The sequence below is a fragment of the Drosophila busckii genome, chromosome 2R, assembly GCF_011750605.1.
Source record: "Drosophila busckii strain San Diego stock center, stock number 13000-0081.31 chromosome 2R, ASM1175060v1, whole genome shotgun sequence".
NCBI classification, from domain to species: Eukaryota; Metazoa; Arthropoda; class Insecta; order Diptera; family Drosophilidae; genus Drosophila; species Drosophila busckii.
In genome coordinates, this window is record NC_046605.1 from 20,813,666 (window position 1) to 20,829,445 (window position 15,780).

The following is a 15,780-nucleotide window of genomic DNA, read 5'->3' on the forward strand; positions in this document are numbered from 1 at the left end:
TACTGCAATTAGCTTGACATCTAAACAGGCACGCGATATAAAGTTCGCTCATGCTAATGCTATGCTCAAATGGAGCGTAAAATTGCCTGTACAACCATATACTATATTCGAATATACGTTTATAAGTATGTTTATAAGTATGTTGTTTAACTATTTATTGCAATTGATCTTGAACAATTTGCAGAGTGCAAATAAAAATCAAAGTTCAAACGTGCGTGTGACAGCTTTCCAATTAAGTTAAATGTATTCTCAAAGAGAAAAATTGATAAACTGCAATAAACGTACCCAAGGCAAAATTGATTGCATGTCAAAAATTACTCTCACTTTCTCACTAGCGGTGCACACAGTTTATTAACATTTTACACACATACATATGCACATATGCATGAGTGACAACAAAACAGCTAAGCAAACAGCTGAGAGTTAGCCAAAACGTCGGCGTACATATGTACATATGTATGTATATATTTACACTTCTTCTCTTATACACACATATGCAGGCAGGTCTGTTTACATTATGCTTTTGGGATGTACATATGTATTTGTATTTACATCCTATTTATGTTTTTGCTCTTGAGCAATTATAGAAGTAGACGGAGCACTTACAGTTAGTTTTTTTTATCCACAGCGGCACAAACTGACAAACAAGCAATTTAGATGCATAAGTAAATGAATTGTATACATATATGTATATGTATGACTTAACATGTGCATGTGTATTTGTACTTATGCACATGTATGAGTGTACAAATATTACGTGCGTTTTTTTGCTGCCTGCGCGTTTTTGCTGCACACAAGTTTAAGCAGCTTTATTATTATTATCACTGCACTTTATTTTATTTATCAGCTAATTTATTACTATGGAAATTACACGTAAAAACGTTCTTCAGCAACACAACCGTCTCAGAAAATCATACACAGCGTTTATGTTTGCTCAAGATATTACATTTTGCTGCAGCCCTGACAACTAAAAGCTGTTAGCGTCAGCTAACATCACGGCAAGTATCATCCAGCACACTAGCACATATCATGCTTAAGTGCAAAATTTAATAAGCAGATAAACAAATAATTACAGAGTTTTTAATTAACAAAAGACAAGGCCTAGCATGGCGAATCGCACGAGAAACAACAATACAAAAGTTGAGGCTCTCATTGAAAGCTGTCGCAGCGAAGGCAAATGGCAGCGTGTTATCGAACTGACAGACGAGTTGAAAACAGGCTCTCCACATAACGGTAAAGGTCATACATGAGCAACTAGAGTGCGATTGTTTGTAATGCTTTCCTCACAGAGTGCCTGGCAAACTTTCTGGTGGGTGAAGCGCGGCTGGAGAATTATTTGGAGGAACATGCCGTAAATGCAGTTGATTCCAACTTTGGACGTGCTAAGAGTGGCCTAGCAGAGGCGCGACGATATCTTAATCTGGCACTGGGTGAGAGTGGCCAAAAGGCAGGCATAGCGCTGGATGCATATCTGTTACTGGCGAAGCTCTGCTATGCATGCGGCGAGTACGAGCAGAGCCTGGAGAACTTTGTCAAGGCAGAGCTCAATACGCTGGCGGAAAAGGAGCTGACTTTGTAAATGATTAATCTGTGCCCAGAGCTACACGAAACTAATTTCTAATACATTGTAGACGCAGCTTGAAGATTTTAGCAGAGTCTTATGCTATAAAGGGGCTGTGCTTAGAGCAGCAGGCAGCAAAGCCCACATCCAAGTTTAAAAAGGCGGAGAAGGATACAGAGATGGTGCGTAGACTTATAACTAAAAGCTTAAGCTAATAGCTCTCTCTTCGTTTACAGATTAGCTGCTTTGAGCGCGCCTCTGACTTAGGTCTGCTCTATCTGCAGGAGTATGATATTGTTAGCGGCAGCAGCACTTCCTCTAACAACTCCACTGCTGGCTCTACACTTAATGTCAACTCCGCGGGTGGCGGTGTGCAGCCTTCAGCCAGCAGCTTTGCCATAAGCAGCACCATACCCACCGGTAATGTAACCCTAGAAGCCAATCGCCGCATAGGCGCCATACTGGAAATGGCACTGCAACGTGCGCCCATTGTGCTGATCAAGGCAGGCAAACTACAGGCGGCTGTGGAACGCTATCGCATTATGTTGAATGCCATAGAAACACGCGCCACGCAGCCCCTGCGACTTAACCTTGCTCGACAGCTGGCGGAAGTGCTGCTGCGAGGCATCTCTGGCACCATCTATACGCCGCCGTTCGCCATCAAAACTGCAGGCAGCAGCAAGCGCTTGTGGAAGCCACGCAAATATGCAGCGCGTCAGCAATTCACACCGAAAAACCAGCAGGAGGAGGTGCTGCTCTTGCTGCTCATAGCCGAAGCCTTGGCCGTTAGAGATACAGTGCTGTCGCAGAGTCCAGAATTTAAGCTCGCGCGTCAGCATGCCATGAGTAATGTTACGGCCGTTTATGATCTGCTAACGTTGGCCACCATCCGCTGGGGCGGTCTGCATCTGCTGCTCAACGATTCGTTTGAGAAAGCTTTGAAGTTCAGCTTTGGCGAGCAGCATATCTGGCGTCAATATGGCTTAAGTCTAATGGCTGCAGAGAAGCATTCGCATGCGTTGCGTGTTCTACAGGAGTCTATGAAACTAACGCCTGGCGATGCATTGCCTTGCCTGCTCGCCTCGCGTCTATGCTATGAGAGTTTGGAGACGGTTAAGCAAGGCTTGGACTATGCGCAGCAAGCGCTCAAGCGTGAGGTCAAGGGTAAGTGGACGGGACTTATAATATTCTAATACTAATCCATTATCTTTTTTGATAGGTCTGAGACCCTCGCGTAGTCAACTCTTTGTGGGCATCGGCTATCAACAGCTGGCCGTCCAGGCTACGCTCAAAAGCGAACGCGACTCTTACAACAAGCTTGCTCTGGAGGCCTTGGAGCGCGCCGTGCAACAAGATGGCAACGATCATTTGTCCGAATATTATTTGTCGCTGCAATACGCTTTGCTCAATCAGCTAAGCGAGGCCATGAGTCACATACGCTTTGCTCTGGCGCTGCGCATGGAGCACGCGCCTTGTCTGCATCTCTTTGCCTTGCTGCTGACCGCTTCGCGACGTCCCAAGGAAGCCTTGGGCGTTGTTGAAGACGCATTGTTTGAGTTCCCCGACAACTTGCAGCTGCTGCACGTGAAGGCGCACTTGCAGTTGCATCTGGAGGACGCAGAGACGGCCCTAAGCACCGTGCAGCATATGCTGGCTGTTTGGCGTGAGGTCTATGAGGCCCAGCTGGCCGGCGAGGATGAAAAGCATTCTGATACCAAAAGTGGAGTGCACCTGGTGCACTCTTCGCAAATGTCTGACAAGGATTCGAGTAAGTTTGCCTTTCCACTGGCTGCTATTTACAATTGCAACTCGCTATCAACCAAACATATATATAAACATATATCACACATGTCTCTAATAATGCCTATATGCTCTGTATATATGTGTGTATACATATATATTATTTGTAATTATTTACTACCCAACTTCTGCGGAATGTCTTTGTCTCTAAACCAAATCATAAAACTCATAAAAAACAAATAATTGTAAGTTTTACATGCAAATTTATCAAAAAAAGAACAAAACGGAAATATTCCGATGTGGAATTTTCTATGCACCGTAGAGTAGTTGAGCTTGCAAACCTATTTCAAACAATTTGTTTAGAATGCTGTAAATATTTTGAAGATCTATGTAGTATGAATATGTTAAAGAATGTTTTTTTTCAAGTTTTCTTACAGTTCCGATTACATATATATATCTTTTGTTTTCCAGTAATTCAATTTATTATACTAGTGCCTGCCAAAGCTTTACGCTATTCCTGCTTAAGCCATAGCTGTTAAAAAATAATTAGTACAAATTTAAAAGACTTAAAGCTTAGTCAATTAAATGCAATTAATATTATATTTGGTTTTCCACAATAACTTACTGATTAACGATTACAAATATTAAAAAAAAATCAAAAATATTTGAGAGTGATATATTTTATCCGATCGGTCTGATTCGATATAAAGCTTGTGTGTGTTGCATTTGATATCTGTTAAATCTTAAAGCTTATTTGCGGAGTAATATTAAAATAAACCAAAATACTTCTAAATAATATTGAGTAATCAAAAAATTAATCTTGATTATTTATAATTGTCATCAATTAGAATCTATATATTTAAACCAGTGCATTTTATAATTAAAAATTTTTATTCAAAACAATTATTTTAACAGTTTTAAAAATTTAACAGCTATGACTTAAACTAAGTTTTTTCGTTCGCTCGTTTATTACACATACTCTCTCTCTCTAGCTCTCTCTTACTACACAGACTCTCTCGCTCTTTCTCTTTGACTCTTTTATTGTAAAGCTTATTGGTCTATTGACTTTTCTCTCGATTTTTAACTTTTGTATAATTTATTTTTTACATATTCTAATAACAAAATGCTTGCCTTTTAAAGATTCTGTCTATGCTGCCTCGCTGGCTGCAGTCTCGCGTGTGGAGCAGGCATTGAGCGAGGCAGCCAGCTCCCTAAGCTCCTTCACCCAACGTCCAGGACCGCGTCGTCCCTGGATGCTGCAAATTGAGGCAAGCGCAAGAACACAAATAAATTTCTTAGGCTAACTCACATTGAATTCATTTTAGATTTGGCTATTGCTAGCCGATGTCTACTTGCGCATAGATCAACCCAATGAGGCGCTGAATTGCATACATGAGGCCACGCAGATTTATCCACTTTCACATCAGATTATGTTTATGGTAAGCCTAACTGGGAAACAGATTGAAATAGTTCTAATCAGTGTGGGATTTGCAGCGTGGTCAAGTGAATGTTTATCTAGAGCAATGGCTAGAGGCGAAGCAATGTTTTCTTAATGCAGTCGCCGCCAATCCAAATCATACAGAAGCCTTGCGAGCTTTGGGTGAAACACATTTGATGCTGGGTGAGCCCAGACTAGCAGAGAAAATGCTTAAGGATGCAGCCAAATTGGATCCAAATTGTCCCAAAATATGGCAAGTCTTAACAAATATTTAAATACTTGTATATAACTCAGCTTTACGCCAAACTTTTAGGTTTGCATTGGGCCAGATAATGGAAACTTTGGGTGACTTTAATGCTTCAGCGGATTGCTTTGCCACCTCACTTCAATTGGAGCCCAGCTGTCCTGTACTTCCTTTTACCTCCATACCGCTAGTATTCGAATAGACATTCCCCAAACATACGCATACCTCAATTTAACCTCAACAAATAACGAACAGAGCAATATTACTTACTAGATATATACAGGAACAAAGAAATATTTAACTACATGCATACGATTATTGAATTACTTTTGTGCTCAGTATTAGAGGCAAGTCTTAAATGGTGTAAATTGAATGTGTATATTATAGCTAGCTCATATATATTGAAATGTATTGTAATGAAACTATAATTGCTTGATAATGATTACTTATGGTAATCATAAGTAATTATAGATTGTTATAAATTATGTTTTGTTAAATGGTTAATCGCTAATTACGATTATTTTCGGTTTCGCTCTCTTATTAATTGATTACGATGGCATATAATCGAAGTTTATAACAATATATTAAAAATAGTTGATAGATTCTAACAAAAAACTGTTTTATACAAACAATTATATTCGAGCGTTAAATTCTTATTTAAAAATTATTACTAAAGTTGCAGATTTACATATTATATTCAATACCAATTGCAAGTTAGATTACAAGTTAAAGATTCGTATATATTATGTAATATTCGCATTTATTTTGTAGAAACATTGAAAAAGGTTGGAATACTTTTGAAGATTATTGTTTGCAATCGTAATCAATTAGTATGTTTAATTTCACCTGCAGACTATAACCATTATTTTCTATAAACTTTTTAATCGATGAGTAATCGTATTTAAATTTTAACCGGTGTGATTTAAACAGACAAGCATCAAGATCTTAACATTATTTATTTATGTGCATATTTTTGCGTTTAACAATGTTTATGGTATTTTTGGAGTTTTGAAACCATTTTGTTATATACAAATGTGTATGTATATAAGCAGACAACTGTAAAGTTATATGTATTGTATTTATTTTACTGGCATAGGTATTGTTATATGATTTTCGAATCCCTTCCGATCCTTAAATACTAAACTATACTACACATTTATAGTTTCTATCTGTTGTTTTCAATAAAGAAATGTTTAACATATATAGATTGATGGCTGTATAGACTTTTTTAACTTAAGTATTAAGTTAAGTTTGCCACATCGTGATAAGGACTTGAGCACTGCAGTCCACATGACATGTGTGTGTGTGTGTGTGTGAAGTTTGTGCAACAAAACGTTCTTGGTCTAAATGGCTTGGCTTTCGCTTTCGAGCGAGTCTAATTGGCATGCTAATTTCCCGTCTAAGCCATCGATAAACGCTTTGAAGGTATTTTGGCAAAAATAAACAGACAAAAGGACATGCGAGCCACAGTCGACGCGTTGCTAGGGGCAACAGCTGTGGCCGCAATCAATAAAAACATAAACAAAAGCCAAACAGCAATGCTATTTGCTGTGGCTGTTGCGCAGGAATTTGGGTTTTGTGGCCAGTGCGCGTTGAAGAATGGTGCCAGCAAAATAAAAAGGAATGCAGCAGAGAGATGGGCAAAGAGCGCAGGCGACAAGGCAAGAGCAGAGCACAGAAGGATGCAGAGCACCTGCAGCTGTTGCAGGAACTGGAGCTGGCGGACAGTTGTTGCAGCGTTTGCCACTGCGATTGTTACAGTTCGCATAGCAGCAGCAATGGCCAGCCCGAGGAGGAGCTGCAGCAACTGGAGCAGGAAATCAAGGTCTTAGAGCAACTGCAGGAGCGGGAGGAGCAGCAGCGACCCAAGAGTCGCAGTCGCAGTCGCAATCGAAGCGCTCTCAAGTCACCAGCGAGCAAACAGACAGTGGCGCCTAGACGCAGCTCCGTTGAGTGTCAGTGTCCGCCTGATTCGAGTGCCAAGAGCAGACGCTCTAAAAGTGCTGGAAGCGAAGGAAGGCTGCGAGTGCAAAGGGAGGGCAAACAGGAGGTGCAAGCAAAGTTGCCAACGAAGACGCGAGCAAACCGCGGACCCCAACGAGACTGTCAAATGCTGCAGGTACGTCTAAGGCTTAGGGCAAAAGCTGGAGAAATTTGGCTGACGTCATGCAGAAGAATGTTGGGTGAAAGTTTCAGCTCGAGCAGTTTGGGCTCCTTGTTTATTATAATTAACAAATTTACTTTCTAGTCAGTCTATGGCGCTTTGTCTGCCAGCAATGTGTCCGGCTTGGCCATCTGCGGACGCGGCAAGTCCAAGTCCCAGGAGCACTTGGCGCTGGTGCCGTTGCATCAAGCGCAGGCACAGCAGCAATCTCTGAACACACTTAGCGCTTCCATGGCCAATCTATGCTTGTCCTCCAAGGAAGTGCGCGCTGCCTACGAGCGCGTGCCCAGCCACGACCAGAAGATACTCAACCGCATGGTAGTGAAGCGCAACCAGCAGGCCTTGGACAAGGAGCACGCCTGGCTGGCGCGCAAGTATTGGGAGAACGAGCGGCTGGAGCGGGAGCTGCTCAAGTGCGAGCAGCTGGAGGAGTACAAGCGCGCCATACATGACAAACAGTTTCAGGACTACCTTGTGACCAAGGCGCGCTTGCAGGCGCTGGCGCAGCGCGATTTGGCGCAACTGCAGCAACTGCGCGGCGCGTTGGATGAAAAGGATTCGAAGCTGAAGGACCGCTTGAAGGCCATGCGCATGGAGCGTGAGTTGACACTCTGCCAGCGTCGCTGCGAGGAGTCGCGCCGCAGTGAGGCTGTGATCCTGCAACAGGAGGAGCAGCAGCTGGACGCCACCATTCGCAAGCGGGATATTTGCATGCGCTTGACGCAGCGTCTGCAACGCGCCAATGAGCTACGCAATCAACTCCTGAGCAGCTACTTGCAGCGCCTGCAGCATCAGAACAACTTGCAACAGCTGCAGCATGAGGAGCACTGGCGGGAGCGTCAGTCCCTGGAGCGTCTGAAGCTCGAGCAACTGCGTTCGGATATTCAACGCAAGGGGAAGCAATCGCAACGCTTTGTCGAGTGCCGCCAGCGCCACCATGAGGCGCGTTTTCGCACTGCGAAGATCTCGGCCAGCCTTAGGGAGCTGGTGCGCCAGTCGGTTACTCCAGAGACGGGCCTGGATCAGCAGGCCATTGGCTTCTACTCACAGCTTTAGGTTTACTCGAGTCGAGTATGGCTCATATTTGTTGTTATTGTGTAAATAAAAAATTATTGAGCTATTAACGTGTTTTTAAATGAAACTAACTTCATTTTTATTTCATTTACTAAATAGTTTTAAATAGGCCTTAATAGTGGGACTTGTAGTCAGATTACTAAAAGCTTTTTTGAAAAGAAAACAGCGTTAATAACGAGTGTTTTCAGTTAAAAATACCAAAAAAAAAAAAGTTTTTTTTTAATGTTTTCTAAAGGATTTTATTTTTTTTATTAAACATACTTGTGTAGTTTATTTGTTTTTCCAAATTTATTAAAAGCTGCTTAAGGTATTAAGAATTATTTTTTGTTTTCACTTTGTTTTTTATTCACTTTTATATTTTATGAAAATAATTGTACGATTTTATACAAGACCCAGGTCCGTCCATTTCAATGACCAACAACCAACGCGTTTGCGAGCCCTTGAATTGCAAATCATTCAAGTTTGAGCAAATGTTTTAAGCTCTTCTATGGCAACTATAATAAAATGGTTTATTTTAAAATAAATGGGTTGATGGTTTCGGCTTTTGAGTGCGAAATTCCACAAAATTAAAACTATTCCACCCACGTGAGAAACTTGAGCAAAACTCATAGAAACACAAATCAAAGCAAATGAATTCGTCACATGGCATTCGAATATGTTAAAAAAGTGCTAAGAGAATTCCAGAAATGATTCGATTTTGCTGAATTTCCGCTTTAACTAAAACAAAAGTCATTAAAATGGAAACCCATATATGGTTGAGCTGTCTAACGGTATATCGCGTAGCATAATCGTTCGCTAACAGTTTTATTTTTATAGAGAAACATACTCTTAAATATACGACGTTTGAATTATGTATTAAATTATATTTACTTTTATTTAATTATGCAAATTTAATGTCGACGGTAATTAAGATGAATACTTAAATCATAATCTTATTTATTAATTTATATAATGGAGTGTTGAGCAGGCAAGATCCTTAATAAAGAATAACACCAGCCAATGTGTTAATTAGGTAATAGCATTCAATAATAATTAATGTGCTAATTTTGTATTTTATTTGGAAAACTCTTGAGCAATAGTTAAGCAAATTAAACGGGAACTTCATCTGCTTTTGAATATGAGACTCGATTGATTGAATTTTATTCACAAAGAACAGGATAAAAAAGTAGTGCCGAAAAAATCATAAAAATGTAGATATCTAAAACATAGATCGTAAAAAATAACAATTTTGTTTTGATTAATTTTGCCTAAACATAAAATAATCTCTGCTTATAATCAGTGTAAGGTTGCAAGTTAAAAGGGTCAACTTTATTAGATGCTTTGCGCTATCTAATTGCAACTATTTCTAATAGGTCTAAAAGTCTGAAATGCTCAACAAAACAAGCGAAAGAAATTTAGCATTATTTTCAAGGTTGTGTTTTGTACTTACAAGTACAATTTCTCATTTCCTGGTTTAAATTGCCAGCGGGCATTAATCTTCTCGAAGGCTTTGTTTAACACACAATGCCAAATGAGCAGCACAGCTTTAATTTATTTAACTTAGCAATAAGCAGCAGCACCCACTTTAATAAACATCCAGATATACATATGTATATAAATACATATACATATAACTTGAAACGTGCCTTTAGCAACAAAGAGCTTAAATTGAGGCTGGGATAAGTTCCTGGGCCTAGTTGCTTGAGCTTTAGGGCTGGCTAGGCAAACACGTAGCAATTTTAAAGCCACTCAATAAAATAGTTGCTTACCATGTGCTTTCCCCCTTTCAGAATTAAGCTATAAAACGCTGACCTAGGCCAGACGCTGATTATTTCCCGGTGTTGATTTAAAAGTTAATTGGATTAACACTTACACTTCTCTCTTTGTTTTTGTGGCTCAAGTGCATAATTATGAGGCATAGTAACTTATTGTTGTTGTTATTGTTGTTGTCATTTTGTAATTGAAGCAATGAACGAAAATTCTCTTTGCTTAAGTGCTGGAAGCTTCGTGTTCGGTTGTTTACGGTCAGACAAACAGGCACTTGGCACTTGATTAAAGCCGTTGATAGTCAAAGAGCGAGAGAGAGAGAGCAAAAGCGAGAGCAAATGAGCGTAAGTCTTGAGTTCAAGATTGGCGCATTTGGAATGCCCTAAAATAGGCATGAGCTTAGTGCTTGATAGGATTTATTATTCTCAATACTGATAATGAATTCGCTGCGACATTTTTTTTTTTCGTGATTAGTGGAAATTAATCAAGATCAGCAAAGTGCACATCGGCCAGTATATAAGGATCAGTTTCAACTCCCACACAGTAGAGTCTGATTATGCAATAGATAAGAAATGAAATTGCAATGGAATGTGCTGGAAACTTACTTGCGCTTTTTTCCCTACTCACTTTTTATTTTCTTTGCTTTGTAATGTGAAAAATTACTTTTATTTTTATTAAGTGCCATATCATTAAGTGTCGGTATCAGCAAACATACAATAAACATACAGACACTCGCTAAGCTGAACTTCAAGTTTAATTATATTAAAAAAAAATATAAAAGTATATACTCCTCATACGTATTAGTAAAGCATTTGTAGATAGATGTGAATTAAAATAATTAATACGATTATTCCTTCAGTGCTACATTGTTCTACCGGTAGGTGGCGCCAAAGCGACTACATGCTGTTGTAACGTACTAACTGTACTAACAGATAAGATATTTTTGGCTGTGTCCGACTTAGGAGTGCGCTTGCTTACTTATTAGATTTTGAGTTTCTATTATTAACATTTCTTTTGATACACTTTGACTTTTTATAACAATAAAAACTCATTAACGTTGGACGCTGCCAACTTGTTGATACACTTTTACTGTTGCATCTCGCTAAACAATCGGGTGTATTTACTTATATGTCAATATCAATAGTCAGTACGAATTGATTATGTTTTCAACAAGAAACCAAAGCTGTAAATCTTATTCCTGGTTCGTTCTTTAACAGTTGAGCTATCTCTGTATGTACACTATCTATAGCTCTTATAGTCTTTTTTGATCAAGAATATATAAACGTCATGGGCTCATTCATTCCATTTGTTATAGAATTGTAAAAGTGTATCAAAAAGTTGGCTGCGCTCTTGCTTCATATAGAATATTTGGGCGCATCATTTGGGGCGATAAAAACACACAAGTGAATAAATATTGTTTTAAAATCTTTTGTCGGTTTTATTATTTTTGTTATATTTGATAAATACTAAGTGTTAAGTTTTTATATGTAATGTGCAATATTCGTTTCTGAATCGATTATGATTTGAGGGCATTGCAACTGTGACTAATACCTGAATGAGACCTCAATGTCCATCAGCTCTCAATGTCCAAGGGATATGTGTACTTTGACTCCAGCTCGGACTCCATTTTGTTGGCATGCAGTCGCGTCATATGATTGTTGAGATTCCCCACGCTCTGATAGGACTTGTCGCAGTAGCGACAAGCGTAGGGCTTCTCACCCGTATGCACCAGATGGTGGGAGTTGAGGTGTCCGCGCGTGAAGAAGGCCTTCTCGCATCTGTCGCACTTGTAGGGGCGCTTGGACATGTCGGGATCATGGGAGCGCATATGTGTGCGCAGATCCGACTTGGTGGGCCACGTCTTGGAGCACTCGGGGCAGGGAAAGATGCGCGGCTTCGGCTCGCCCGTGTGCATGCGAGCGTGGGAGACCAACTGGGTGCGCAGCACAAAGCGACGATCGCAGATTTCGCAGACAAACGGACGCTCCGTGGAGTGCAGCGAGGTCACATGATACCGCAGACTGTGCAGCGAGGCGAAACTCTTCGCACACACCTCGCAGCGATAGCGCATGCCATCGCCTAAGCCATGCACCGAGATCATGTGCAGCTTGAGCTGAAAGTTGCGCGTGAACTTCTTCTCGCACTCAGTGCAGGGACGCAAGGACTTGGGGGTCCTTGAGCGCGCCTTCGCGGCTGTGGGCGTCTTGCGGGGCGTGCGCTTGCGTTTGGGTTTCGGCTTATCAACTGCCGCTTGCTCTCGTCGATAATCATCTAGGCTAGGCTCCTGAGTATCCATCCGATGCTCAGGTGTATTTAAAATGCTCATATTCCAGGAACTCGAACACTCGAGCAGTTGTGTATCGCTAAACTCTTCAAATGTATCCGATAGATCCAAGCTGCCTGCAGAAAGATGCGAGTATGAAATGAATATAATAATGCAATTATATTCTTAAATTATTTACATTACATAGAATATCACACGAAAAAAAATATAAACAATTTTGTATTTATAATCATAAAAGTGTTTGTTTCTATTAAAAGCAAAATGTGTGATAAGCGTACTCAAAGTGTCTTCTGGCTCTTGCTTCTGTTATATTTAGATTAGACGGAATTTTTCCATGCTCAATTCCGAAGAGATTTTTAAACTTGTTTTCTATTCTTTTTCTTAAATTCCTTTCTCTCACCAAAATCAACCAGATCCACTAGTGCACCTTCTGCTGATGCCTGTGCAGAATTCGCTTTTTGCTTCTCCAGGCAGCTCACCTCACGCTCCAGGCACTCCAGAGCATCGTCCAGCTCCTGCTCGAGACGCGCACGCAGAATACGCTCGGAGTTCTCACAGCGCTGGCGGAACTCGAGCGCGTCATGCAAACTCTGCAGGCAAGGATCGCAAATCATATCGCTGGGCACGATGCGCAGACTGGGCGCCAGGATGAGCAGCTGCTGGCTGAGCGCCTGGTTGTCGCGAAAGCTGTGGCACAGTCTCGGCTGCTCCAGCAGACAACAGCGACAAACAACGGCGGTGGCGACGGCCTCGATTGGCAATTGATGCAGCAGCGGGAACATAATACTTTGTACGGTAACGCTCGGTGCGCGGTGGAGCGTTGATGGACGTCCGAATGCGACTGTGAGTGAGCATGGATTGGTGCCCGTAGTCTCGCAGCTCTGTGTCCGAACGTAGCCGTCGCCGAGATAGCCCTTGACATAGGCACTGAGCCCTCAGCGATAAGCAAATTGAGAGTTTTATAAACACTTGGCTAATTTACACTCGCTGCTTACTAATTGATTACCATTCGAGATTCGAAAGATGAGAGATGATTTTTGGCTATCTTTAGTTGACAGCCCTGAACTGTGGAACGACCCGCCGCGGCTTATCTGCATTACTCTCTCCCTTACTCTCCTTCTCTTTTATTTTTTGGCACGTTTTGCCACACTGGGTGGTCGGGGTCGCTGCCGCTCCCACCTCCCTTTGACGTCTCTGCTAATCTCACAGAAATAGATTAGGGCTCTTATCACTATCACCAGGTTGAGCTTTGTACTAAGCGGGTTTCCCGTTTGTTTTGCAGCATCCACTCAGCTTTGTTGTTCTATATGTTATACTTAAGCTCAACAGATCCACAGCTGCCCAAGCCCTATTACCACTTCAAGCTATCATTTTTACAATAATACAAAAGAAGAAATGTGTAAAATGTATGACATGATAAAGTAAAATGTAATAATATTCATGTGTGTTAGATCGTTCCTCAGTAATTCACCAAACAACAAATATCATAGATTAAGGCAAATGATTAATGATTAATGATGATCAACAAATTGCTTCATTCGTCATTATAACTAACTAGTAATATATATGTAAGTAATAAATACATAATCTAAAAATTAAATAAAATAGTGTATATATTAATTTATTTAATGCCGAGTTATTGTCGGTTAATTAGTAATCATAATAATAATAGTTTTGTCAATATTTAATTACATTTGTAAGCATATTAAAATATTAAAACATTTAAATATTAAAACATTTAAATTTTTATTGATAATTCCGATAAATAGATACAACTTACAATTAGAAGAAACAGAAATCCAAATTTCTAATTAATCACAAATCATTGGGCTGCAGTGAAAGCATTGCAAGCAACCTTGTTTGAAATAAATAATACGAAATATGATTTTAACTAGATAAATACACACACACATGGGTATAATCACTTAAACAATTGAATAAATAAATCAACAGACTGTAAATCACTGTGAATGCAGTTCGAAAAATTTATCACTTGAACTGCAAAAAAAAGAAGCAATGTGCAAAGAATTGACAAAAAGATATTTAATTCTTAATGATAGCAAAGCCTATTGCTTGCCCATTAACGCAGCTAAAATGAAAGCTAATTTAATCAAGATTTAGCTTCATGCGTAACACTGCAAAAAAATAAGGGGAAACAGTTAGATATGATAATAGCATAAAGTTGGAAAGGAAACAGACGTAAAGAAAGCCGTACGGCTAATTGCCCAACTCATAGCTGAATTCCAATTTTAATAGCATATTTATTTTGAATTTTGAACAGTGTATAAGCTGGCGTCTTAATCTGTTGTTGTGAGAAAATGGCAGTCGCATTCAAAATCCAATCAACGCCTTGTTAATGTCTGGCTTTATGTATGTGCATGTGTGTGTTGGTGTGTCTGTGTGTGTGAGCGTATTCATATTCATATATAGTACGTCGTTTATCTCCACTGATTGCACAGAATTAAATTCAACTATGCGCGAGTGTATATATGTTTGAATGTATCTGAACACTCAGCAGCATCGCAACATAGTATTTTGCAGATACGTATACTCTCAGATACAGATACAGATAATTCAGATACAGTTACATACGCCAAGCCAACTCAATTGGTTGGGGACATCAATTCTCGTGCGAGTTGAACGTGCTTATTTGACATACGTCGCTATATAGTATAATATCATAGCATATAGCATATAGCATATAGCATATTCGCAATACGGATCGCCATTTATATTATAAAATTTCCGCTGTAGTAACTCAGTTTAGTTCATGTGCTTAGTCTTCCGTCTCTTTCGCTCTCTCGCATGCCGCAGTCCCCCCTCACTAATTTCAATTTGCAATTACACATTCTAAGGGTTTATTTTTAGCTATGGAATGTACTAGTGACAAAGGAATGTGTATAATCAAAATTTGATTATACTAACAGACTACATTCTTTCTTTTACGATATCTAGAGAATCTACATAAATTTTGCCGTAGCGAATCCGTAGATTTGTTACTGTTATGAAAAAATTGTGTGACTTGATTCATAAATAATTGCGTGAATTGTTTTTTTTTTTGAGTGGTTGGTGATTTTCTTGGCTATTTTATCTATGAAAAGCAGTGGCTATTTTATCACCAATGCTACATAGTGCAGAATTTTAGAATTAATGTAATGCTTAATCAATGACTTACTCTAAGAAATTTTAACAATTTTTTGTATGGCCAACTGTGTTCACCACTAATTGCAATTTTGAAATTAAATTATTAGTATTAATATTTTATTTGTTTACTTAATGTTTTTGCTTATATTTAAAATGAAGCATAGATAAATAATTTTTAAACAAGAATTGGATTGGAATACGCATTCATATTTGTTTCAGATAAAATGTACCTAAGGTAAAGGGTTAGGGGTTGCCTAGGCCTAAGTATGCATAAATAGTTTGTATATGATTCCAATGAACTGCAGTCCAAGTACATATATTGCCCTTACATAAAAACAAAGTAACATTTACATCAGTATGTATGTACATATGTGAATACAAATGA

The 15,780-nt window shown here is 39.6% G+C and overlaps 3 protein-coding genes across 5 annotated transcripts; 2 read left to right on the top strand and 1 right to left on the bottom strand.

Moving 5' to 3' along the window:
- The first annotated feature begins 1,052 nt into the window (after nucleotides 1-1,052).
- LOC108595078 (tetratricopeptide repeat protein 7B) lies at nucleotides 1,053-5,420 on the top strand. Of its 2 annotated transcripts, none has more exons than XM_017980227.2 (9): nucleotides 1,053-1,233; nucleotides 1,290-1,575; nucleotides 1,632-1,743; nucleotides 1,798-2,725; nucleotides 2,781-3,329; nucleotides 4,442-4,569; nucleotides 4,627-4,740; nucleotides 4,796-4,992; nucleotides 5,053-5,420. In XM_017980227.2, exons 1-9 carry the CDS (start codon nucleotides 1,107-1,109, stop codon nucleotides 5,183-5,185), a joined length of 2,574 nt encoding a protein of 857 aa, XP_017835716.1. In that variant the 5' UTR covers nucleotides 1,053-1,106; the 3' UTR covers nucleotides 5,186-5,420. The 2 variants fall into 2 exon arrangements, with proteins under 2 accessions (XP_017835716.1, XP_017835718.1); XM_017980229.2 differs by having other exon boundaries at nucleotides 4,472-4,569.
- Nucleotides 5,421-6,576: 1,156 nt separating this feature from the next.
- LOC108595800 (trichohyalin) lies at nucleotides 6,577-8,203 on the top strand. Its single transcript, XM_017981091.1, has 2 exons — nucleotides 6,577-7,102; nucleotides 7,232-8,203. The coding sequence occupies exons 1-2, from the start codon at nucleotides 6,620-6,622 to the stop codon at nucleotides 8,201-8,203; spliced, it is 1,455 nt and encodes a 484-aa protein (XP_017836580.1). The 5' UTR covers nucleotides 6,577-6,619.
- Nucleotides 8,204-11,404: 3,201 nt separating this feature from the next.
- LOC108595771 (gastrula zinc finger protein XlCGF17.1) lies at nucleotides 11,405-13,093 on the bottom strand. Of its 2 annotated transcripts, none has more exons than XM_017981060.1 (2): nucleotides 12,652-13,093; nucleotides 11,405-12,367 (listed from the first exon to the last, which is right to left on the bottom strand). In XM_017981060.1, exons 1-2 carry the CDS (start codon nucleotides 13,031-13,033, stop codon nucleotides 11,541-11,543), a joined length of 1,209 nt encoding a protein of 402 aa, XP_017836549.1. In that variant the 5' UTR covers nucleotides 13,034-13,093; the 3' UTR covers nucleotides 11,405-11,540. The 2 variants fall into 2 exon arrangements, with proteins under 2 accessions (XP_017836549.1, XP_017836550.1); XM_017981061.1 differs by having other exon boundaries at nucleotides 11,405-12,363; nucleotides 12,652-12,671.
- Between the last annotated feature and the right edge of the window lie 2,687 nt (nucleotides 13,094-15,780).

Coding starts and splice junctions, on each gene's coding strand:
- LOC108595771 (XM_017981060.1), bottom strand. CDS start 13,033: ATGTTCCCGCTGCTGCATCAATTGCCAATCGAGGCCGTCGCCACCGCC. Junction 12,368..12,651: donor AGTGGATCTGGTTGATTTTG/GTGAGAGAAAGG, acceptor ATCTTTCTGCAG/GCAGCTTGGATCTATCGGAT.
- LOC108595800 (XM_017981091.1), top strand. CDS start 6,620: ATGGGCAAAGAGCGCAGGCGACAAGGCAAGAGCAGAGCACAGAAGGAT. Junction 7,103..7,231: donor GAGACTGTCAAATGCTGCAG/GTACGTCTAAGG, acceptor TTTACTTTCTAG/TCAGTCTATGGCGCTTTGTC.
- LOC108595078 (XM_017980227.2), top strand. CDS start 1,107: ATGGCGAATCGCACGAGAAACAACAATACAAAAGTTGAGGCTCTCATT. Junction 3,330..4,441: donor AATGTCTGACAAGGATTCGA/GTAAGTTTGCCT, acceptor TGCCTTTTAAAG/ATTCTGTCTATGCTGCCTCG. Junction 4,993..5,052: donor CCAAATTGTCCCAAAATATG/GCAAGTCTTAAC, acceptor CCAAACTTTTAG/GTTTGCATTGGGCCAGATAA.